Below are 24,438 nucleotides of genomic sequence, written 5' to 3' on the forward strand. Positions count from 1 at the left end.
GAATCTGAAGCAGGCTCCAAGCTCGAACTGTCAACACAGACACAGGGCTCAATCTTGAAAGCTGCGAGATCATGACCTGAGCTTAAGGTGGACACTTGTTTGATAGAGCCACCCAGGTGATCCTTAAATTATATTTTAAAATATTCTTTTCCTTATACTTATATGGTTAGTTAAGTGTAATGCAGGGCAAAAGACTTTAGGTTTTTACCTTGCAGTCAAGGAATTATAATTTCTATTTATTTACATTAGAAGCTACTTATACAATCCCTATTCTTTCCCCCCTCTGTGTTATTTACGCTTTTAGTGGCAGTAGTCCCAACTCCCGACTCCAGGTTACTAATAAACTTACTACAAAAAAACCTACATTCCACTGATTAGTACAGTTTCCTCTGGAAGAGTAGATGGAAGATTCCCTGGCGGATCTGCTTAGTCTTCACACTGTAAATGATGGGGTTCATCACGGGAGGTGCCAACAGGTAGACATTGGCCATGATGACGTGGACCAGCGGAGAGGCATGCTTGGCAAATCGATGAGTCATGGATACCCCAACCATGGGAATATAAAGGACCAGAACAGCCAGAATGTGAGATAGACAGTTATTGAGGGCCCGGAACCGCTCGGTCTGGGAGGCTGTGCCCAAGATACTTTTCAGGATGAGTGTGTAGGAGAACACAATAAGTAAAGGGTCCATCACAATAATGAGCAAAGCCAGAGCAAATCCATACCAGCTGTTCACTTGGATGTCAGCACAGACCAGGCGGATCATATCAGGATGGAGGCAGTAGGAGTGAGAGAGAAGATGGGAGCGGCAGAAGGGCAGGCGCTTGAGTAGGAAAAGGGAAGGGAGAACAGCCAGGACACAGCGGCAAATGATGGCTAAGCCGATCCTGCCAATGACTTCAGTGGTGAGGATGGAGGCATAATGCAGGGGGCGGCAGATGGCCACATAGCGATCAAAGGACATGGCCAGCAACACAGAAGATTCCATGAAGGAGAATCCATGGAGGAAGAAAAACTGGGCAAAACAGGCTTCAAAGCTGATCTTACGAATGTTGAACCAGAGGAGCTGCATGACTGTGGGCAAAGTGGTGAGGGTGAGGCCCAGGTCGGTCAGGGCCAGCATGGAGAGAAATAGGTACATGGGCTGGTGCAGGGCTGGCTCCTTGCGGATGACCGTGAGAATGGTGGTGTTACCCATGAGGGAGATGGTGTAGAGGCAGCAGAAGGGGATGGAGATCCAGATGTGGGAGGCCTCAAATCCTGGGATGCCCGTGAGGATGAAGTAGAAGAGGACTTGGGTGATGTTAGTCACCTCGGACATGACCGATAAATGTAGCTTCATGTTCGGGAAATTGCTGAAAGAGGATCAGAGACATAAGAAACAATCTTTGTCATTATCTCATTTGATGTAAACCCTATTGAAACAAGGGTTCAGAGTTTCTGAGTATTAAGTAAGGAAAGGTTCAAGAGTTCTACTATTAGTCTTCCTCAGCCTGTCTCTGAAGAGATAGCTTCTGCACCACTCAGATTCCCTCAATAACACAACACACAGGAACTGATGGGTGATCCACTCATATTTTTTTTAATCTGAATATATTTTCCCCACTCCTTTTCAGTTCTCAGTGCCCTGGAATCTGTCTTTCATCTAAATCATGTCACCAATACTGTTTTCACAATGACTGAAAATGAACTCACACACACAAATGTCATGGCAGAAATCTGGTTATCCCCCTTTTTTTTCCAGCTCTCCGTCTGGGTTTGCCTTTCACTATTCTAACCATATTCTCATCTGTTTCACTTGTTCTAAATGCATCATCTCTTTCTGTTATTCACCTCCTCATATTCTAAGGTCAGTCTTTATTCCTCGTCTGCTTTCCTCTTTTCGTTACTTGATGTCATCTGTTAAGAAGGCTGTCATTTCTGCAGTATCCAAATATAACTGGAAGCCAAGGGCAGTGTGCACAGGCGAGGAGGAGGGCAGAGCGCAGATGAGGACAACCACAGTCTATGTGCAAGCACTCGTCTGAGGGGATTACCTGTATTATTCCTTTTCCACAGCCAACAATAGTGCTCACCCCTCCTTTTCCCCCTGAGCACTCACAGAGGAGTTACATGTAGTTTCTTCTGTGTGGAGGTGTCCCCATCACTGTCTGCAGCCGCTGCTTTCTGTTTGGCTCACAGAGTAGCTTTGTTTATATAAGCTACTACAAATCTCTAGACAGAATTGTCAGGAAGTGGGGCAGGTCCCCTCACGATTAATGGAAGAGATATCCTAAGACTGAGGGTCCCAATGGGAAGCCAGGAAGTCAGCTTTGTCCATGAGAGTCTCTGGTGCCCTTTTGTCCCTCATGGCCCACCAGGTCACATCACCACAGTGAAGTCCTGTTCTTACAGCTTGTTCAATGTGACTGGGAACTACATGTGTATGCTCGGAATGTACATGTTCTCAAAAAATAAGTTCTGAGAACTTATTTCTCAGTTCTGAGAACTTTCTTCTATGAGCACCTTGAGGCTGGGGCACAGTTATTGGAAGGGATGGGAAAGTGGCCACTGAAAGGAATATTGTACATCAGTTTCAAGGAGCATTCATCTTGCAGTGAACCTTTGGAAATACAGAGAATTTTTTTCTATGATGTTTGTAAAATCTATAAATGGTGGAAGCCATATCAAAATGAAATAGAAAATGAGTTTATTCACTGATTAGTTAGACATTTGGTGACTCAATTCACAATTCACATCTAACTTTTCAAATGGATAAAGTAATTAAGAGTAAGTAACAAAAATATAAAAGAGAGAAAAGCCTATAAGCATTTACATATCTCATTGCAAAGGACTCTGTCCTTAGCAGCAACAGTCAAAAATCACAAAGGAAAAAATGAGTGGATGTGAGCACAGAAAATTAAATCTTTATCACAGAAAAATAATGAAATTTTAAATGAACTTCTAAAAACATTTATAAATACATACCATAGGAGGAATTGATATCTTAACTATAGAAGAGTGAAATGAATCACTATTTAACAACACTAATACCACAGGAGGGGAACAGGGAGGACTATAGCAAAGTTCACAACTGAAGGAGAAACATAACTACCAACCAGCATCCTACGATATGCTTTACAAGACAGGACATGACACAGAACCACCTGACCCAGGGGTCCAGTGATGGAAAGTGAGATCAGAGAGTCAGTGTTTTTAACCTTTTAAAACAGCCAGAGCTCTTTTTGTGACCTCGTGCTATGCAGATAAGGGCATCACCATGCAGAAAGCTTCCTACTTTCCTGGTGGAAGTGAACCATGGATGGGTTCTGGAACACAGTATGGCTGTAATCACCACTTCAGAGACGACTGTTCAGGGGCTACTGGGCGCTCAGTCCGTTTAGCCTCTGAGTCTTGATCTTGGCTCAGGTCACGATCTTGCTGTCTGGTGGTTCTAGTGGTCTATCCCTGCACGGGGCTCTGTGCTGACCATAGGGAGCCTGCAGGAGTCTCTCTTGCTCTCCCTGTTTCTCTGTCCTTGATGGCCCATGCATGGTGTGCACACGTGCTCTAAATAAACAGATAAGCAGACAGATAAATACCATGCTTTAATTCATATAATTCACTTCTGGACAGAATGAAAAGGAAATCTGAACAGAATGATGAGGAAATAATTTTAAATGAGAATAAACATTTTGGGATGCCTGGGTGGCTCAGTTAGTTACACATCCAACTCCTCATTTCTGCTAAGGTCATGATCTCATGGCTCCCAAGATTGAGCCTGACATCAGGAATCTGTCCAGACAGTGTGGAGCCTCCTAGGGCATTGTCTCGCCTCCTCTCTTTATTGCTTCCCTGTTTGTGCTCTCTCTCTCTTTCAAAATAAAAAATAAACTTAGAAAATGAAACTACAATTTTACCCTAAAAATATGTTATTAAGCCTCATTGGTAATGACTATAAAACAAAAGGGACCAAATGTGTGTGTGTGTGTGTGTATATATGTAGGCATGTATATCTTAAACATATCATGATCATTAAAATAATAAATGTTATGGAACCACATTTGTTTTCCAAAGGTGATAGTTTAAAATTTAGTTCTAGCATGATGTAAACAGCAAGGTGCTTCTTTGTGTGGGTCTGTGCTAAGGGCCTGTCAGAAGTTGGCAGGAGATATGAAATGCTGCCAGAATGGAAATGTGTGTGTGTGTGTGTGTGTGTGTGTGTGTGTCTATCTGTGTGGCAGAGGTGGTAGTAGTGGAGAGATGTCACTAGTACAGAGTATTTAGTATACGGTTAGACATACTGAGTTTGAGAAGATGCTGAGTTCTAATAGAGATGCCAATTCAGTCATCTCTATAGATTCTGGAGAATCTCTATAGATTCTAGACTCTATATCTAGAGGATATAGATTTGGAAGTTATATGTACATTAGAGGTAATTGATGCCACGAGAGTAAGATGGCAGGAGGGCAGTAAGAGAAGAGGGGGAAAACAAGGGGTTCAGAGAGATTTCTGAAAATTGTGCCACTTGATACCTGTGTGATGACAGGAATTTCACTTCCTTCTTTGATCATAAAAACCTAACTTCTACATTTATATAATGTTTCTTCTTCTTGGTAGTGTCCTGATTTAATTCCCTAACTTCAAGCATCCAGTTATGTGTGATTGCTTTCCCACATCATTAAAAATAATAATAATAATAGGGACAGCAGTGTTTAAGAATGAGGAGCAACAAAGACAGATTCTGTGATGAGGGGTTGTTTGTTTCTCTAAGCCTGTTAGGATTATCTCCCTTTGGAAAAAGGACAAGTTAGAGCAATGAGAAACATGTCATGTATGTTTTTAATGCTCTTCTGCAGGTACGAAAGCAGGGTGTCCTCATCAGCAGATTATTGTTGTGATTTCAGTGTATTTGCTCTTTGATTCACAAATAAAAGCAAATGACATAATAAGGCAAAGATATCTTTGCTAATAACCTAGTCTTAAAGGTAAGTCAGGGTGAGCTATTGAATGGGATCCCACAACTTGAGAAGAGAGGAGTGTGTAGCCTTTTGACAACTGACGTGGGACACATAGGAAGTGAGTTGTCTTCTAACACCAGATTCAATTCCCTGTTATCCCACTTAAACACAGTGTGAAAACTGGGACCCCATACTACTAATGACAATCCACTGAACATAAGAACATTAGTTTAGGCATACCTATATGAGTATTAGGAAATTTATTTAGGAATTTATTACAGAGTCTTAAAAGATTAAGGTTTTTGTAAAAGAATTATTAATCTATATATAGTTTTGAGACTTAATTGTTTTATTCCTGAATTGTTTGTGGTATTGAGGACAATGTGTGCATCGTGATGAGTGTCTGATATATGAGAGGAGGGATTTGAAGCCCAGGACATACCTTAGATCTACCAGGAGAGGGAGTGGGCATGGCCACGCCCATTCTGTGTATAACACATATGGTTAACAGCTGAAAATATCATGGAATAATGTACATTAAGAACAATCGGCACACAACACTGTTGTGTTTCTTTATTTTTATTGAAATCTGCTTATCACAGCCTTGGTTCATTACCCTCTATTGATGCTATTTACAGTCTTACTGAGAAAATTCCCTCATGTTTCTTTATCAAAGGTATTCCTGCACACCTAAGGCAGATTAGAGGTGTTTTTGTGGGGAATACGTTTAGGAATTCCCTAGGCTTGCATCAGTGGGTTAATAAGGCATCAAGAATTTCAAAGCCATAGGATGCTCTCACCCAAGCTTGGTAAACATTATTAGGACCCCAGGACAGAGTGGGGGTGGGGGAGGCTTCAAAGACCCCCAGGAAAAAGTAGAGTGGGGCAAACACCCCTAGGGTAGAGTAGAGGAGGGCTATGACCCCCAGAATTGAGAGAGAGGCAAAGATCCCGATACAAAGGTATATGGGGTAAGTGAGGTTAAGCATTCAGGGCAAAAGTGCCCTCCAATTTAGTACTATAGTAGAAAGCTGCTTTCACAATAAGGAAGGACCAGATAAGGTAAATCGGTAAATAGGGCTACAGATCTCTGAGCTGTGGTTGATACTGCCCAGAGCAGAGCTGATTAACAAAAGAAAAGGTGCCTTGTTAACCCAGTGGTTACTTGTCCTATCTGTCTTATCCAGTAGGCTAGCTAAGATAAACAGAAACCATCTGATGGATGTGGGGGGGAGGGGGGGATGGGCATGGAGGAGGGCACTTTGGGGATGAGCACTGAGTGTTATGTAGAAACTAATTTGACAATAAACTATTTGTAAAAAAAAAAAAAAAAAGAAAAAAAAAAAGATAAACAGACACCGTGCCTCTGTCTGCCATTAACAACCATCTGCCCGGTGCCAAGATTTTGTTTGATATTAACTCAGGCCCATGAGTTAATGTTCCCCTATTCATTGTTTCTTTGTGCATACCTGTCACATTAGTAAGCCTTCTGATCTTAATAAATGTGGGACAAGAATCCTTACTTGGGGCTCTTTTCTTTTCCTGGACATTAGCCATCTCTCGCTTTTAATCCTGCATCCCCCTCTCTGGTTAAACAAGAAGAACTCTAGACCCAGAGTCTACGACATTTTTCCATTTAATATTTGTTAAAATTAGTTTATGGAGGTATAATTATGCACATTTTACAAATGAAGAACCTGGGTTTCCAAAGAGTCAAATTTTCTTAGCTCATTTATTAGCAAGTCATGATGACAAATCAAAAATACCCAACCCAATAGGAGCCCGGTTTGAGCCAGCTAAAAACAAAAGAGTCTAATCATAAACAAATCTCAGTTGTTTCTACACATTCACACTCTTAACATTCAAACACTTTCTATGTGTATCTCTGGAGGTGTCTGTTGTAATGTTCCTGCCTGCATCTACCATCTTCTTGGACCAGTAGTTTCTATTTTTCTGAATTGTGGTTCCTCCATTGTGTTTCAGTGAACTCTGCATTGAAAATCAGTTCGACAGTTTCTGAAACCCCAAAGCTCCTTCTCCACTTTGGCTTTTTATATTTGGTGTTCATTTTTTTTCCCAAGTAGCAATGATCGTATTGCTTATTGCTATTGACTTTCTTATTTTCTTTTATTTTGAGAAAGAGAGAGAGAGAGACAAGGAGAAAGAAATAGCAGAGGAGAGGAGCAGAGCAAGAGGAGACACAGAATCTGAAGCAGGCTCTAGGCTCTGAGCTGTCAGCACAGACACAGAGTTCAAACTTGTGAACCGTGAGATTATGATCTGAGATTTAGTTGGACATTTGCTTGACTGAGCTACCCAGGAACTCCTTAAATTATATTTTTAAATGTTCTTTTTCTCAAAGTCATATGGTTAGTGAAGTGTAATGTAGAATAAAAGACTAGTTTTTTTTTAACTTCCAGTCAAGGAATTATAATTTCCACATATTTACAATAGAAGCTTATACAACACATGTTCTTTCCCCCATCTGTGATACTTACACTTTGGAAGGCAGAAGTCCCTGCTCTTGACTACTTGTTATTAAATAAAAATCCTCTGATCAACCTAAATTCTACTGATTAGTACACTTTCCTCTGGAAGAGTAGATGGAAGATTCCATTGCGGATCTGCTTAGTCTTCACACTGTAAATGATGGGGTTCATCACAGGAGGTGCCAACAGGTAGACATTGGCCATGATGACGTGGACCAGCGGAGAGGCATGCTTGGCAAATCGATGAGTCATGGATACACCAAACATGGAAAAATAAAGGACAAGAACAGCCAAAATGTGGGACAGACAGTTATTGAGGGCCCGGAACCGCTCGGTCTGGGAGGCTGTGCCCAAGATACTTTTCAGGATGAGTATGTAAGAGAGCACAATGAGCAAAGGGTCCATCACAATAATGAGCAAAACTAGAGCAAATCCATACCAGCTGTTCACTTGGATGTCAGCACAGACCAGGCGGATCATATCAGGATGGAGGCAGTAGGAGTGAGAGAGAAGATGGGAGCGGCAGAAGGGCAGGCGCTTGAGTAGGAAAAGGGAAGGGAGAACAGCCAGGACACAGCAGCAAATGATGGCTAAGCCGATCCTGCCAATGACTTCAGTGGTGAGGATGGAGGCATAATGCAGGGGGCGGCAGATGGCCACATAGCGATCAAAGGACATGGCCAGCAACACAGAAGATTCCATGAAGGAGAATCCATGGAGGAAGAAAAACTGGGCAAAACAGGCTTCAAAGCTGATCTTACGAATGTTGAACCAGAGAAGCTGCATGACTGTGGGCAGGGTGGTGAGGGTGAGGCCCAGGTCGGTCAGGGCCAGCATGGAGAGAAATAGGTACATGGGCTGGTGCAGGGCTGGCTCCTTGCGGATGACCGTGAGAATGGTGGTGTTACCCATGAGGGAGATGGTGTAGAGGCAGCAGAAGGGGATGGAGATCCAGATGTGGGAGGCCTCAAATCCTGGGATGCCCGTGAGGATGAAGTAAAAGGGAGCTTGGGTGGCATTAGTTACCTCAGACATGCTAGTTGAATGCAAAACCCAATCTGTTACTTCCACAATAAGGATTTAATCAGTGTGCTAGTGCTATGGAATGAATATGTATTCCTTAATCTGGCATCTGAATATGTCTGGAATTCCTTTTTTTTTTAAAGTTACTTATTTAAATTCAAGATAGGTAATATACAGTATAATATCAGTTTCAGGAATAGAACCATGTGATTCGTGTCTTATATATAACACCCAGTACTCATCTCAACAAGTACCCTTCTCAATTCCAATCACTCATCTATCCCCTCCTCCCATATTCCTCCCCTCCAGCAACCCTCCAGCAACCCTCAGTTTGTTCTCAGTATTTAAGAATCTCTTATGGTTTGCCCCTACTCTGTTTTTATCTCATTTTCCTTCCATTCCCCTAAATTCATCTGTTTTGTTTCTTAAATTCTACACATGAATGAAGTCATATATTTGTCTTTCTCTAACTGACATATTTCGCTTAGCATAATACACTCTAGTTCCATCCACATTGTTGCAAATGGCAAGATTTCATTCGTCTTGATCACTGAATAGTATTCCATTGTCTATATATATGGCATCTTCTTTAGCTACACAACACTGAGCAATTCACTAGCCAGAGCACTAGCAAACAGAACTATGGATTCTCCTGGCATAAATTTCTATTTAAAATAACCGTATTTTCCTACTTTTATGCCAACACTATGCACTAAAATTTAGCTTTATTCTTTCTGTTGATCTCATAATACACGTACTGGCAGCACTTGTATATAATACAGGTCATAGAAACTTATAGATACTCATTTACCACTGAATCTTCTGTCATCAGCATTTCAAAAAACCTTCTGGTAATCGAAACAAGGGACTTATTTAAATTCATCTTATACCTGACACGCAGAAAAATAAGATTCTGGAGATGATCTCCTTCTATTCAGTTGAATAGGAACACTGTGAAGGGATGGAAGTTTGGCAATATCCATGGGTCTTGTCTGAGCAAAAATGCATGTAACAGTGACAATTGTATTTGGGGCATGTTTCATTTGTGCATGTTGAGTTTGATGTTTATAAGAGCTACCCAAGAGACATGACAATGGACAGATAGATATGAGGCCCAAGAGGACAGAGGAGAAATCCAATAGGGGTCTTGGAAGTCTCTGGCATATTGATGGTAGGTGAGAACCTAGAAGTTGATGTGATAATCTAGGCAGGAATTTAGGTTGAGAAAGGAAAAAGGCAGAGGACAAATCTATAGAAGGACATGTAAAATTTAGCAATTATGTAGACATGGAAGAAAGAGCAAAGAAAAGAGGAAAGTCTTGCTCAGGGAGGGGTTGGAACACAAAGGAAATGGGAGTCACAGAGGCCAAGAAGGTAAAGGGTAGGGTCACCACAATTTAGTGCTGGCCAGATACTCAGAAAACACCTATTCAATTTAGGGATGTCAATGTCAGTAGGCACGTTTTGGAAAGATATTTTGGTACGGGATGGGAGAAGCAGCCAAATTAAAATGGCCTGAAGGTTGAATGAATATGAAGGATGGGACAGTTTCTGAAGAACTGTGTTCTAAAGGGAACCTTTACTGCCCTCTAGGGGTTGAATGGAGACTTGCATTCTTTAAGTAAAAGAATTTGTATAACTTGAGTAAATAAATGAACAGTTACTACTTTTTGGAGTGTTCTGAGAGGGAAAGTTGTGGACTTTCTTTTGAGGACACACACACACAGCACTTATTGGGTACCTAGTATTCATTTAATCTAACTATATTCCCCCTAAAGTGTCTAAAATGCTAAACTAAGAATCCCTGGAAAATCCTCGAACTTTAGAAAACAATGCAAAATAAAATTAGAGGAAATGAGAAAAAGAAGGTGATTATAAAAATGGTATTTTGTTTTGAAATTAGAAAAATTGAAAAGGTCAAAAAATGCAAAAATTATTTCTTTGAAAGGATCACCATAATTTGAAACCCTTTGGCAAATCTGACCAAGAAAAAAATATATAGGCAGATATTTAGAAATGAAATGTAATGATAGAGCCAAACTGTAGGGAAATTGTAGTGGCCAATGAGAGGTCATTTTATTACCGACCACCCACGGAACAGTGCAAACTCACCTTTGTACTTTCTTGTTTCTTCAGTGTTCTCTGGGGCTTCTATTCTCTGCCCTATGGCTGAGTGTGCTTTATACTCAAGAAGAGCCCAGGCTTAAATGCAAGAGGTGTACAAGGAAACCTCTAGAGGGATCTTACAGGAAAATGAACATTGTACTCAGAGACCTGAGGCCCTAAAGGACAGAACCAGAAAAAATACTAGTAATAATAAATATAACAGCACCTAACATTTACCGAGTGCTCAACCTGTACCAACAACTGAGCTCGCTGCCTGGGGAAAGTTTACGTTAGGGGACATGGGAAAGACACAGTCCGTGTTCTGGAAGATTTTTTCTTAGTGCTTATTAGTTCTCTTCTGCTTACTACCGCAGCTTACTGCTTGGTTTTGAGAGGGATGTTATGTTGGATGAGTTGCTATTTGATGTTGTCACCTTGAGTATGATGAAATTCAGATTTGATATAGCTAGAAGATTTGGGGAAGGTATCCTCTATCTCTATTCGAAGGTCAGAGAGGCAAAACGGGGTTTCCTCTTCCAGTAGCTTACAGATGTGAGCTTCAACATTGTACTTCACTTCTTCCCCAGGAGGGCTGGCTCTCGACTCAGAAAAGAAGGGACTGGGATGAGTGTTACCTCGAGATAATTCACCTAAGCTTTGATGTGTGACTTTATTTACCTCATACTTCTCTCTAGATAGTGGAAGTGGGCAGATGTTTAGATATTCATCATGAATATTTCCTTTGTTTCCTACCACTGAAGCCAGTATTTTAGCAAATGAGCCTTGGCTTAGATTCCTCCTATATCTGACCTACTTGGATTTTAGGATCTATTCTGGCTCCAAGAAATATTAACCTCTGCACCATTTCCACTGCCTCAAAAGGAGATCATGATGATAGAGCAGAATATAAAGTTACAAACCTGAAAATGTAGAAATTAAATAACACAGTTTGGTTGGGGAGGTAGTGTTACATTTGGGATGCAGTATTATGTATATGATTATTTCATCTTTAGTAGTTAAGGCTTAAAAGACATAATTTAAAATTGAAAAGCAAAGCATTAAACTAACACTAAACAGTATGAAGGTAAAATGTCAAAATTGATAAAATATGTATAATACTGATGACTTTTTAAAAGAAGGGTTTTTTTAAGTTTATTTATTTATTTTGAGAGAGAGAGAGCACGGGAGAGGGGCAGAGAGAGGGAGAGAACATCTCATGCAAGCTCTGTGCTGTTAGCATGGACCCCAGTGCAGGGCTAGAACCCATGAACCATAAGATCATGACTTTAGCCAAAACCAAGAGTCAGACACTTAACTGACTGAGTCACCCAGGTGCCCCTGTTTTTACATTTTTAATTAAATGACTGAAACAAAACAAAAGATGATGATATTTTGTGGCCCATGAAAAGTATATTAAATTCAACCAGATAGGTTGAACAAATATAATTGTTTAAAGTATTAATAATAACGCACGTACGGATTCACAGTGACAGAAACAATGGCTGAGAGGACAATAACAGGTGAGAAAATTTTCAAAAATGGAATCTAGAAAGCTTGGAGATGACCAGTAACAGATTTCACAGAGCAAGGCAATACAAAACCTAATCGACTACAGAGGACCAAGTGAGCAAGAACATAGCAATTCTAACTCAGAAAGCTGCCTGAATTTGAGGCATCTGAAATTCAGGAAAGCAGGTGCAAAGGACTCAAAACTGGAGATTTTGTGTGATAGGACTCAAAACTGACGATTTTGTGAAAATCCATGTAGAGCTAAATTAGATGCGAAGATTCACTCCTGTCACCACACAAGCACATGATTCGCACTCTCTCAGAGTGTCTGAAAGAAGTTTTTATGCACATTTTTGTTAGGATATAACCTTCTTAGAAAAAAGTACTCACACTTTAAGTATATAGCTTAATAATGATCACAAACTGAATAGGTCTTGTATCCTTAATCCAGATCAAGAAATAAGACACTACTAGGTTGTTTTATATGCATTTGAAAGGAATGTGTAGTATGCAGTAGTTGGTTTCTTTTTAAGTGTTAATTAGATCGAGGTTTTAAATCATGTTTTCCAGTGGTGCTTAGGTGGCTCAGTCGGTTAAGGTCATGGTCATGATCTCGCCATTAGTGAGTTTGAGCTCCGCGTCAGACTCTGTGCTGACCCTCAGAGACTGGAGCCTGCTTCAGATTCTGTGTTTCCCTCATTCTACCCCTCTCCTGCTCATGGTCTGTCTCTCTCTTTCTGTCTCTCAAAAATAAATAAACATTAAAAAAATTTTTTTTAAATCATATTTTCAAATTCTTTTATTTTTATTTAAATTTCAGTTAATTAACATACAGTGCAATATTGCTTGCAGGAGTAGAATCCAGTGATTCATCACTTACATACAACACTCAGTGCTCACCAAAACAATGCCCTCCTTAATACCCACCACCCATCTAGCCCATTCCTCCCCCCACCTCCCCTCCATCAACCCTCACTGTGTACTCTATTCTTAGAGTCTCTTGTGGTTCGTTTCCCTCCCTCCTCTTTTTTCCAATTCTTTTAAATCAATTTGATTTTTAATTTTGGGCTTCTTTATTATGTCAGTTACTATGAAAGATAAAATCTTTTGCTGTAATTATGGATTTATCTACTTTTTTTGTGGTTCTGATAACTTGTGCTCTATGTATTTTGTTCTGTATTTAAAATCTAGAGACTTTTTACCCATCTTGCACATTACTTATATTATGAAATGCTTCTCTTATTGCTGATAATGCTTTTGCCTTGAAGCTTTCTTTATCTGCTATTAAGTAAGGCTATCCTAAGTTTCTTTTAGTTGGTGATTACAGGGAATATCTTTCTGATTATCTTTACTTGAAATATTTCTGTATCCTTATATTTTAGATAGCTCTTAAAAGAAGACCATATACTTTTAGTTCTGTATGACAATATTTCGATTTTAATTGGAGTGTTATCCATTTATTTTCTCTAAATTAAATGACTTGAAGGCATTTAAATTTGCCATCTTACCACTTATTAAAACTTACAATACTGTTTTCTAATATCTTTCTTTATCTTAGGTTACTTACTGTTTTACTGTTATATTTTCATTTATATAAGATTTTGGTTGAATAGTTTTTCACTAATTTTTAATGGTCTTCAGAAAGATTAAAATAGGGATCTTTGACTTATCAAGTGTTATGGATTGAATATTTGTTTCCCCAAACCTCAATATGATGGTTTTAGGAAGTGGGTTTTTTGAGAATGAGGCCCCCATTATGATATTAGTGTCCTTATGAAAAGAGAAAGAGAGATCAGAGGTCTCTTTCCCTCCACAATGTGAGGACGCAGCAGGAAGGTGGTTATCTGCAAGCTGGGGGAAAAAATCTTTGCCAGGAACCAAATCTGCTGGCACCTTGACCTTGACCTTCTCAGCTTCCAGACCTTGTGAGAAATTACTTTCTGTTGTGTAGGCTAAGTCTGGTATTTATGGCAACCCAAGCTGATTAATACATTATCTAATTTATGTTACATTTTTACTACTTAATAGATTGTACAGGAACTGAAGACTAATTTAGATCCATTTACCTCTTCCTATCTTCTGTCTTTCTGATGATGTGTATTTAATTTTTGTTAATTTAAGAATACAAAATATTATATTTTTTTATACCATCAGTCTTTATTTACATTTACCCAGGCATTGTTCTGTATTGCTTCTTGCAGCTCTATACTCTGTCAAATGACTGCCTTTAAGTTAGCATTAGTGGGGCACCTGGGTCGCTCAGTAGGTTAAAGGTCCTACCCCTGATTTCAGCTCAGGTCACAATCCCAGGGTCATGGGCCTGAGCCCTGTGTCAGGCTCCATGCTCAGCGTGGAACCTGTGTAAGATTCTCTCTCTCCCTCTGCCCCTTCCCCCACTCATGTTCTCTCTCTCTCTCTCTCTGACAAAAGAAAAAATAGAGATGTCATAAAAAGACTTAAAAATAAATAAAATATAATGAAAAAAATTTTTAATTAGCATTAGTGGTGGATTCTCTGGATTTTTTGGGCTTCTATTTTTGAATGACATTATATTTCTGTATATAGAATATATATTGGCATCTTTTGTGTTTCAGGCATCATCCCATTGTCTTTTTTCTTCTGTTGTTTTTTTGTTAGAAAGTCAGAAAAAAGATGTTACTGGTTATTATTTTATTTTATTTTTTATTTCTCTATTTTTATGTAATTTTCAAGTTAGCGAACAAACAGTACATTCAGTGTGCCCTTGGCTTCAGGAGTAGATTCCCGTGAATTCATCGCTTATATACAACACCCAGTGCAAATCCCAACAAGTGCCCTCCTCAATGCTGATCCCCCATTTCCCCCCCAACCTTGCCCCCTAACTCCCTTTCACCCTCAGTTTGTTCTCTGTAATTAGAAGTCTCTTATGATTTGCCTCCCTCTCTGTCTGTAACTATATATACATATATTTTTTTTCTTTCCCATCCCCCATGGACTTCTGTTAAGTTTCCACAATGAGTAAGTTTCCACAATTTCCACGTATGAGTAAAAACATATGATATCTGTCTTTCTCTGACTGATTTACTTCACTTAGCATAATACCCTCCAGGTCCATCCACATTGTTCCAAATAGCAGGATTTTGTTGTTTTTCATTGTCGAGGAGTATTCCATTGTATATATAAACCACCTCTTCTTTATCCATTCATCCGTTGATGGACATTTGGACTCTTTTCATACTTTGGCTATTGTTTATAGCACTGCTATAAACATTGGGGTACATGTGCCCCTATGAATCATCACTCCTGTATCCTATGGATAAACTCCTAGTAGTGCTATTGCTGGGTTGTAGGATAATCCAATCTTAAACTTTTTGAGGAACCTCTAAACTGTTTCCCAGGGTGACTGTACCAGTTTGCATTCCCATCAACAATGCAAGAGAGTTCCTCTTTCTCCACATTCTTGCCAACATCCATTGTTGCCTAAGTTGTTAATTTTAGCCACTCTGACTGGTATGAGGTGGCATCTCAATGTAGTTTTGATTTGTATTTTTCTGATGATGAGTGATGTTGAACATTTTTTGTGTGTCTGTTAGCCATCTGGATGTCTTGTTTGGATGTCTATTCATGTCTTCTGCCCATTTTGTCACTGGATTATTTGTTTCTCGGGTGTTGAGTTTGGTAAGTTCTTTATAGATTTTGGATACTAATAATTTATCCTATGTCATTTGCAAATATTTTTTTTCCCATTATGTTGATTGCCTTTTGGTTTTGTTAATTGTTTCCTTTGCTGTGCAGAAGGTTTTTATCTTGATGAGGTCCCAATAGTTCATTTTTTGCTTTTATTTCCGTTGCCTTTGAAGACATGTCAAGAAAGAAGTTGCTGTGGCTGAAATCAAAGAGGTTATTGCCTGTTTTCTCTTCTAGGATTTTGATGGTTTCCTGTCTCACTTTTAGGTCTTTCATCCATTTTGAATTTATTTTTGTGTATGGTGTAAGAAAGTGGTCCGGTTTCATTCTTCTGTATGCTGCCGTCCAGTTCTGCCAGCACCGTTTGCCAAAAAGACTGTCTTTTTTCCATTGGATATTTTTTCCTGCTTTGTCAAAGAATAGTTGACCATACATTGGTAGGTCCAATTCTAGGTTCTCTATTCCATTCCACTGGTCTTTGTGTCTGTTTTTGTGCCCATATCACACTGTCTTGATGATTACAGCTTTGTAGTATAGGCTAAAGTCCAGGATAGTGATGCCTCCAGCTTTGGTTTTCTTTTTCAAGATTACTTTGGCTATTTGGGGTCTTTTGTGGTTCCAGACAAGTTGTAGGCTGTTCTAGCTCTGAGGAGAATGCTGGTCCTATTTTGATTGGGATTGCATTGAATGTGTAGATTGCTTTGGGTAGTATTGTCATTTTAACAATATTTGTTCTTCCATACCATGAGCATGGAATGTTTTTCCATTTCTTTGTGTCTTCCTCAATTTCTTTCATAAGCTTTCTATAGTTTTCAGCATACAGACTTTTAATTCTTTGGTTAGGTTTATTCCTAAGTATTTTATGGTTCTTGGTGCAATAGTAAATGGGACCAATTCCTTGATACCTCTTTCTATTGCTTCATTATTGGTGTATAGAAATGCAACCAATTTCTGTACATTGATTTTATATCCTGTAACTTTGCTGAATTCATGTATCAGTTATAGCAGATTTTTGGTGGAGTCTTTTGAGTACCATGTAGAGTATATACTCTGTAGAGTACCATGTCATCTGCAAAAAGTGAAAGTTTGACTTCTTTGCCATTTTGGATACCTTTTATTTCATTTTGTTTGATTGCTGACGCTAGGACTTCCAACACTATTAAACCACAGTGGTGAGAGTGGACATACCTGTCGTGTTCCTGATCTCAGGGGGAAAGCTCTCAGTTTTTACCCATGGAGGATGATATTAGCTGTGGGCTTTTCATATATGGCTTTTATGATGTTATGTTCCTTCTATCCTGATTTTCTTGAGAATTTATTAAGAAATGATGCTATATTTTGTCAAATGGTATTTCTGCATCTATTGACAGGATCATATGTTTCTTCTCCTTTCTTCTACTAATGTGATATATCTCATTGACTGATTTGTGAATATTGAACCAGCCCTGCAGCCCAGGAATGAATCCCACTTGATTGGGGTGAATAATTCTTTTAATAAACTGTTGAATTAGATTTGCTAGTATTTTTTGGAAATGTTTGCATCCATTTTCATCAGGGACATTGGCCTGTAATTTTCCTTTTTAGTGGGGTCTTTGTCTCATTTGGTTATCAAGGTAATGCTGGCTTCACAGAATGAGTACAGAAGCTTTATTTCCATTTCTATTTCTTTCTTTCTTTCTTTCTTTCTTTTTTTTTTTTTGAACAGCTTGAGAAGAATAGGTACTAGCTCTACTTTAAATGCCTGGTAGAATTCCCCAGGAAAGCCATCTGCCCCAGAACCCTTATTTGTTGGGAGAGTTTTGATAACTGATTCAATTCCTTTGCTGGTTATGGGTCTGTTCACATTTTCTATTCTTCCCATTTGAATTTTGATAGTGTGTGGTGTCTATGAATTTGTCCATTTCTTCCAGCTTATCCAGTTTGTTGACATATAATTTTTCATACTATTTGCTAATAAATGTTTGTGTTTCTGTGGCATTGGTTGTGATCTCTCCTCTTTCATTTGTGATTTTATCTATTTGGGCCCTATCTTTTTTCTTTTTGAGAAGTCTTGCAGGGGGCTTATCAATTTTGTTTATTCTTTCTAAAAACCAGTTCTTAGATTCATTGATCTTACTAGGTTTTTTCTTTTTTTTTCTTTTTGGATTCTATATTGATTATTTCTGTTCTAATACTTATTATTTCCCTTCTTTTACTGGCTTTGGGGTTTCTTTGCTGCTCTGTTTCTAGTTCTTTCAGGTGTGAACTTAGATTCTATATTTGTTATTTTTCTTGCTTCTTGAGATAAGCCTGGATTATGATGTATTTTCCCCTTAGGCTGCCTTTGCTGCATCCCAAAGGGTTTGGACTGTCATATTTTCATTTTAATTTGCTTCCATATATTTTTTAAGTTCTTCTTTAATTTCCTGGTTTACCCATTCATTCTTTAGTAGGATGTTCTTAACCTCCATGTACCTGGAGGCTTTTCAAATTTTTTTCTTGTGGTTGATTTCAAGTTTCAAAGCATTGTGACCTGATAATATGCATGGTATGATCTCAGTACTTTTGTATCCTGCTTTGTGACACAGTTTGCAGTCTTTTTTGGGGGATGTTCCATGTGCACTCAAGAAAAATGTGTGTTCTGCTGCTTTTGGATGAAAAGATCTGAATATACCTGTTAAGTCCATCTGGTCCAATGTGTCATTCAGAGCCATTGTTTCTTTACTGATTTTCTGCCTAGGTAATCTGTCCATTGCTGTAAGTGGAGTATTAAAATCCCCTACAATCACGGAATTGTTGTCTATACATTTATTTATGTTTGTGATTAACTGATTCATATATTTGGGGGTTCACGTTGGGGGCATGAACATCTACAATTGTTAGCTCTTCTTGATGGATAGACCCCTTAATTAGGACATAATGGCCTTCTTTATCTCTTGTTACAGTCTTTGTTTTAAAATCTAGTTTGTCTGATACAAGTATGGCTACTCTGGCTCTCTTGACATCCTGTAGCATGATAGGTGGTTCTCCATCCCTTCACTTTCTATCTGCAGGTGTCCTCAGGTCTAAAATGAGTCTCTTGTAGGCAGCAGCATATAGATGGATCTTGGTTTCTTATCCAGTCTGATACTCTCTGTCTTTTGATTGGGGCATTTAGTCAATTTACATTCAGAGTGATTACTGAAAGACATGGATTTAGTGTCATTGTGTTATCTCTAAGTTTCCTGCTTGTGGTGTTGTCTCCGGTCCTTTGTATATTCTGCTGTTTTCTGCTCACCGAGTCCCCCTAGGGTCTCCTCCAGGGCTGGTTTAGTCATGAAGTCTAGCTTTTGTTTGTCTGAGAAAGTCTTTATCTCTCCTTCTAGTCTAAATGACAGCCTTCTTGTATAAAGGATTCTTGACTGCATAGTTTTCCTATTCAGAGCATTGAATATTTCCTACCACTCCCTTCTGGCCTGCCAAGTTTCAGTGGACAGGTTTGCTACTACACTTAAGTGTTTACCCTTGTAGGATAAGGCCCGTTTGTCCCTAGCTGCTTTCAGAATTCTTTCTTTGTATTTTGCCAGATTCACTGTGATATGTTGTGGTGTTGATCTGTTTTTGTTGATTCTGAAGAGAGTCCTGTTTCCTTCCCCAGATTAGGGAAGTTCTTAGATATAATTGGTTCCAGAAAAACACTTTCTCTTTCTCTTCCTCTTCTGGAACTCCTATGATACGAATATTATTTCATTTCATTGAATCTTTTAGGTCTCTGATTCTCCCCTCATGGTCTAGTAATTTCCTTTGTCATCTTTTCTCAGCTTCATCATTTCCCATCATTTTATCTTCTGTTTCACCTATTCTCTCTGCTTCTCCCATCCTTGCTGTCACTGCATCTAGTTTATTTTGCACCTCATTTATAGCTTTTCTTAATTCATTGTGACTATTTCTTAGTTCCTTGATCTCTGCAACAATAGATTATCTTCTATTTTCTATGCTTTATCCAAGCCCAACTATTAGTCTTGTGACTATTATTCTAAATTCTTGATAAAATATATTGTTTATATCTATTTTGAGCAATTATCTGGCTGTCATTTCTTCCTGGAATTTCTTTTGATAAGAATTATTCCATTTCACCATTTTGGCTAGTTTTCTGTCCTTTACATGTTTTAACAGCTTGTTATGTGTCTTGCACCTGCAAGCATTACTATATTAAAAAGGAATCATATACTGTGCAGGTCCTGGCACTTAAGGAAATGTTTTTGGAGGGTTTTATGTGCACTCTGTTGTTGTGTCTTCACCGCTTTATCTCACTACTAATAGTGGTGGATTGGACTGTGCTGGAGACCGAGCCGGCTCCAGCAGGTCCAGGGGTCCCTGAAGGATGAACAGTGTCGGTGAGAGAGAGAGTGAGAGAGCCCTGAGATTCTTTCTGATCACCAGGCAGGGATCTCTGTCTTGTCGGTTTTGGTGTCTTTATTTAAAGGTTCAGTAACAACATGAGGTCAGAGAAAGGAATTTCTACAATGGGAGGCCTTTTGCGATAACAATTTTTTGATATTCTTCAGAATTATCCCAGTTATAGTGTATTTACAACCAAGGAATTAACAGGATGCTTTTAGTGAAAAACAGGATAACATATAGGTCAAATTGTATATAGATAAGCTAGGAGTCATTCTGTCTGGCTCTCAAGAGGATGAATGTTTCTGAATTGGTTTGTTTGTGGAAACTATCATGGAGGCCCTAAATGTGCCAGTCTTTGCACCTGGGTTAATGTTTTACTACTCTTATCTATCCTCAACCCAGCTGCCAGTGTAAGGGAGGGTGTTTGTGGAATGTAGGCCTTGAAGAAGAGACTGCTATGCTTCACCAATTAGCAAAGATATATGTAGTAACTATGTTCTGCCCTAAACCCCCAAATAGGCTATTTGTCTCGAGGCCAGGCTCAATTGTAACTCTTGTGTTCTTAACCCCCTTTATTATCTAAGTCTTGGGTCAGCAAGGCCCATAGGAAGAGCCTTTTGACAATCACCCACAGAGCTTTCATCTAAAATCTCTTTTATAAAAACAGGAATATGCTTTTCCTTATGAGGTATCTGTGTTCAGAATATTGGTCTGATATGTAATATTATGAGGCCTGGTCAATACCAACAGGCTTGTACCCAACATGAGCCAGTAGTAGCAGAAGGAGATACCAGTTTTCATTTCTCATGGCAGGAGCTGTGCAAACGCTGCCATTTCCTTGCTGTGACTGCCATCCAGAGAGGCCAGTGCAGCTACCGGCAGGACTGTCCACCAGGTATGCTTTGATTTGTTTGTTGAAGCAAACCTGGAAAGGAGGGGGACTGGTAGAAACCATAGCCCAAACTAAGAGAGAAATGATAGGGGTGGATAGAAAAACTAGGCAGAGAATCAAAGAATTTATAGGGCTTAATTCAGAGAGAGAGAGAGAGAGAGAGAGGAAAATAAAGGAGATACAGAGAAGGTGAAAAAGAATATAGTAAAAATGCCTGATTAAATAAACAACCAGAACAGAGAAAGAAAGAAAGAAAGAAAGAAAGAAAGAAAGAAAGAAAGAAAGAAAGAAAGAAAAGAAAGAAAGAAAGAAAGAAAGAAAGAAAGAAAGAAAGAAAGAAAGAAAACATATATAATAAGAATTAACCAAAAGTCAAATCAGAAACTGTAAGGCTGATTCCTTGGGGGGGGAGAAAAAAAGTAAGAGAGTAGAAAGATAAGGAAGGGAAAAGAGGAGAAAGAAATAAAAGAAAAGAAGAAAAAAATAATAGTAATTTAAAAAGAAAAAGAAAAACAACAACAATAAAACTGACAAAAGAAAAACACCTAACATACAAAACCTCAGAACAGCTGTCGGTTGGTGCCTTGGAGACAGTGGCTGTGCTGGTGGAGAGGAGCTGACTGATTGAGTGAGTGTCAGTCTCACTCTAATAGATAAGCAGTTACTAGTCTGGGAGAGGCGAAGTTTTGGTGTAAGCGGGTCCCCTCACCCGCGGGCTGCTGTCCGGGTCTCTTAAGCCCCACCGTGTTGATGTTGGAGATGAAAATGGCAACCCCCCAATCTCTCCTCCTCGGACCAGGTGTCGCAAACCACGCTGTTCAGGCAGCCTTCCCAGAGCAGTGTGGGTGCGGGCAGGCTGGTTTGTCCCACTCCACAGTCTGAGATTCAAAACCCCATGTCTTAGAGGATCCCACACCGCGGGGACTGACATAGCACCACTCCACCCAACAAAGGGCCTCTGCCTGGCACTTGCAGGGTCTTTTGTTCTTGGAGCATCAGTAAACCCTCTTCTCACAGTACTTCATGGAGGGGAGGCTTTCTGCACCTGGACTTACGAAGTCCAGGGGTGGCTCTGCTCCCCACTCCAGGGGTGCACCCACCGGCATGAGCTCTGGTCTGGAGATACTCCCGCAACCCTGAAATCTCTGATCGTCACTCCAAAAGCTGCTTGCAAAGAACAAACCGTTTCTCTTTGTATTCTTCGTTTTCCGGACTATGGTCCAGAGAGGTTTTTCTCTTATTGAAGTACAATCCCACACTTCCACCGCCTCTCCTTCTCTTTCTTTTGTTTCTCCACCGAAGAGGTTACACACACACACACACACACACACACACACACACACAATTCTATGCCTCTCCTGCCACCTGTTTTCTCTCTCCCAATTCTCAAGCACGCACCTGTTTCTATATGGCCCTGGAGAGGCTTCTGTTAGGCTGTAGCCTGAATTTCTGGAATTCCAAGTGTTCTGATCTCACTACTGCCGAGTTTGAGGGATGAGGGAAATTCTGGTATCCCTACTCCTCTGCCATATTGACTCCTCCCCCAGAGATGTTATGGTTTTTATTGAAAAATTGACAGATTGGTTGGCAATGATTTTCCCTTTGCTTTAATTTAAACATGTTCTCTTTCTTTTTTACTTTTCCACTGCATGAATTTGAAGTATCTGAGGGTATATTGCTTGTTTTGTACTTTTCCTCCTTGTAGTTTATGGTGTTTCTTGAATTTTTTGCACATGCTTTACGTAAGTTTTGGAAAATATGTATGTTATTATATCCTAATATTGCTTTTGCCCCAGGAGATTCTCCTTCCGGGGCTCCGGTTCCATTCCTACTTGAGCTTTCCAGCAAATACCATATGTGCTTTCAGGTTTTTATTTATTTTATTATGCTTTATCCTTTCATGTCTCCAGATACTGAACATTGTCTACAGTCTGGGTATGATCTGAATTAATTTCCTCATATTTTGGTTCTTTCTTCCAATTGTGTCTAACATGATTCAGTTTTTAATGTCATTTATATTTTAATATTTCACTTTATTTTTAATAGTTTCCAATTTGTTGCTTAAATTCTATACTTTGCAATGTAAACTCTAGGCTATAGTAATCAAAATTATTTAAATGTTCATTTTATTTGTTTGTTTGTTTGTTTTGAGAAAGAGAGAGGGAGAGAGAGAATCCCAAGCAGGCTCTTGCACTGTTAGAGTGGGGCCTGATGCTAGGCTTGAACTCACAAACCGTGAGATCATGACCTGAGCTGAAATCAAGATTTGGACACATAGCTGACTGAGCCACCCAGGAGCCCCCAAAACCAAAATTATTTAAATGTCTTTGTATGCTGTTCCCCAAAGCTGGATCATCTGTGGATCTAATCTTTTTGCTTGTTCTCTTTTTTTTCTCTCTTGATTAAAAAATTTTTTTTAAATACTTTATTTATTTCTGAGGGAGAGAGAGAGAGACAGCATGAGCAGGGGAGGGCCAGAGAGAGAGAGTGAGATACCGAATCTGAAGCAGGCTCCAGGTTCTGGCTAGCTGTCAGCACAGAGCCCAATGTGGGGCTCGAACCCACGAACCGTGAGATCATGACCTGAGCCGAAGTCGGAGGCTTAACCAATTGAGCCACCCAGGTGTCCTTCTCTTGATTTTTGATAAATATTGCATTTTTCATTCCTTGTTAAATTTCAGTGAACACCATCAAAATTGTGAGCACAATTCAGGATGCTGGTTAATATCTTCCTGATGAGAGTGTTTAGTTTTGGTTTTGACTAGCATGACCAGTCATACCAGTGTGTGGCTGAGGGGTTTTCCAGAATGTGGTACTTTCTAAGATAAAGTCAGGAAAGTCCTGGAAAAATTGGGTTGATTGGTCACCTTAATTCTTACAGAATAGTAAAATTAAGTGTGAGTTGACTTTACAAACTTATGTTAGGCTAGTATATTTCTTTTTTTAAATGTTTGTTTATTTTGAGAGAGAGAGAGAGTGTGTGAGCAGGAGAGAGAGCAGCGAGAGAGGGAGAGCAAATATTCTGTGGGTTTGCTGCATGTGCTCAGTTAATGTTATTTGACTGATTAGTAAGAGGTTCTGAGGAGACACAGTTCTTGCTTACTTGACAGTATGATGTGTGGGCTTAAGAGCTTAGACTCTGGAGTTGGACCTAACTGGGTCCCACTGCCAGCTCTTGAATGCATATGTTTAAGCAGGATACTCACTATAACAAAGCAGCAATTTTTCACCTGAAAAAAGTTGCATTAATAATACTTCATAGGTTTGTTTTGGGAAGTGACTGAAATAATAAAGTATATTTTGCATCTCAAAGGACTTAGTTCCTTTCCCTAAAAATATAGTTGTGAAATTTCTACATTATTTCAAATGTCTGCAAAGAAATGACCAACCAGACCAAAAACAATATTACTGTACATAAAGGGAATGCTTGGCTTTTTTTAAAAAAGATTT

General features: G+C 39.3%; 2 protein-coding genes across 2 annotated transcripts; both read right to left on the reverse strand.

The window, feature by feature from the left end:
- Window positions 1–370: 370 nt before the first annotated feature.
- LOC120226480 (olfactory receptor 51Q1-like) lies at window positions 371–1,331 on the reverse strand. The gene has a single exon (XM_039224673.1). It carries the CDS (start codon window positions 1,320–1,322, stop codon window positions 375–377), a length of 948 nt encoding a protein of 315 aa, XP_039080604.1. The 5' UTR covers window positions 1,323–1,331; the 3' UTR covers window positions 371–374.
- A 6,186-nt stretch (window positions 1,332–7,517) lies between these two features.
- On the reverse strand, window positions 7,518–8,477 carry LOC120226482 (olfactory receptor 51Q1-like). The gene has a single exon (XM_039224675.1). It carries the CDS (start codon window positions 8,463–8,465, stop codon window positions 7,518–7,520), a length of 948 nt encoding a protein of 315 aa, XP_039080606.1. The 5' UTR covers window positions 8,466–8,477.
- Window positions 8,478–24,438: the final 15,961 nt, after the last annotated feature.

Source organism: Hyaena hyaena, unplaced genomic scaffold, assembly GCF_003009895.1.
Source record: "Hyaena hyaena isolate Hyena2069 unplaced genomic scaffold, ASM300989v1 scaffold_1698, whole genome shotgun sequence".
Lineage (NCBI taxonomy): Eukaryota > Metazoa > Chordata > Mammalia > Carnivora > Hyaenidae > Hyaena > Hyaena hyaena.

What these genes read in the sequence shown, in the direction of transcription:
- LOC120226482 (XM_039224675.1), bottom strand. Translation starts at nt 8,465, where the DNA reads ATGTCTGAGGTAACTAATGCCACCCAAGCTCCCTTTTACTTCATCCTC.
- LOC120226480 (XM_039224673.1), bottom strand. Translation starts at nt 1,322, where the DNA reads ATGTCCGAGGTGACTAACATCACCCAAGTCCTCTTCTACTTCATCCTC.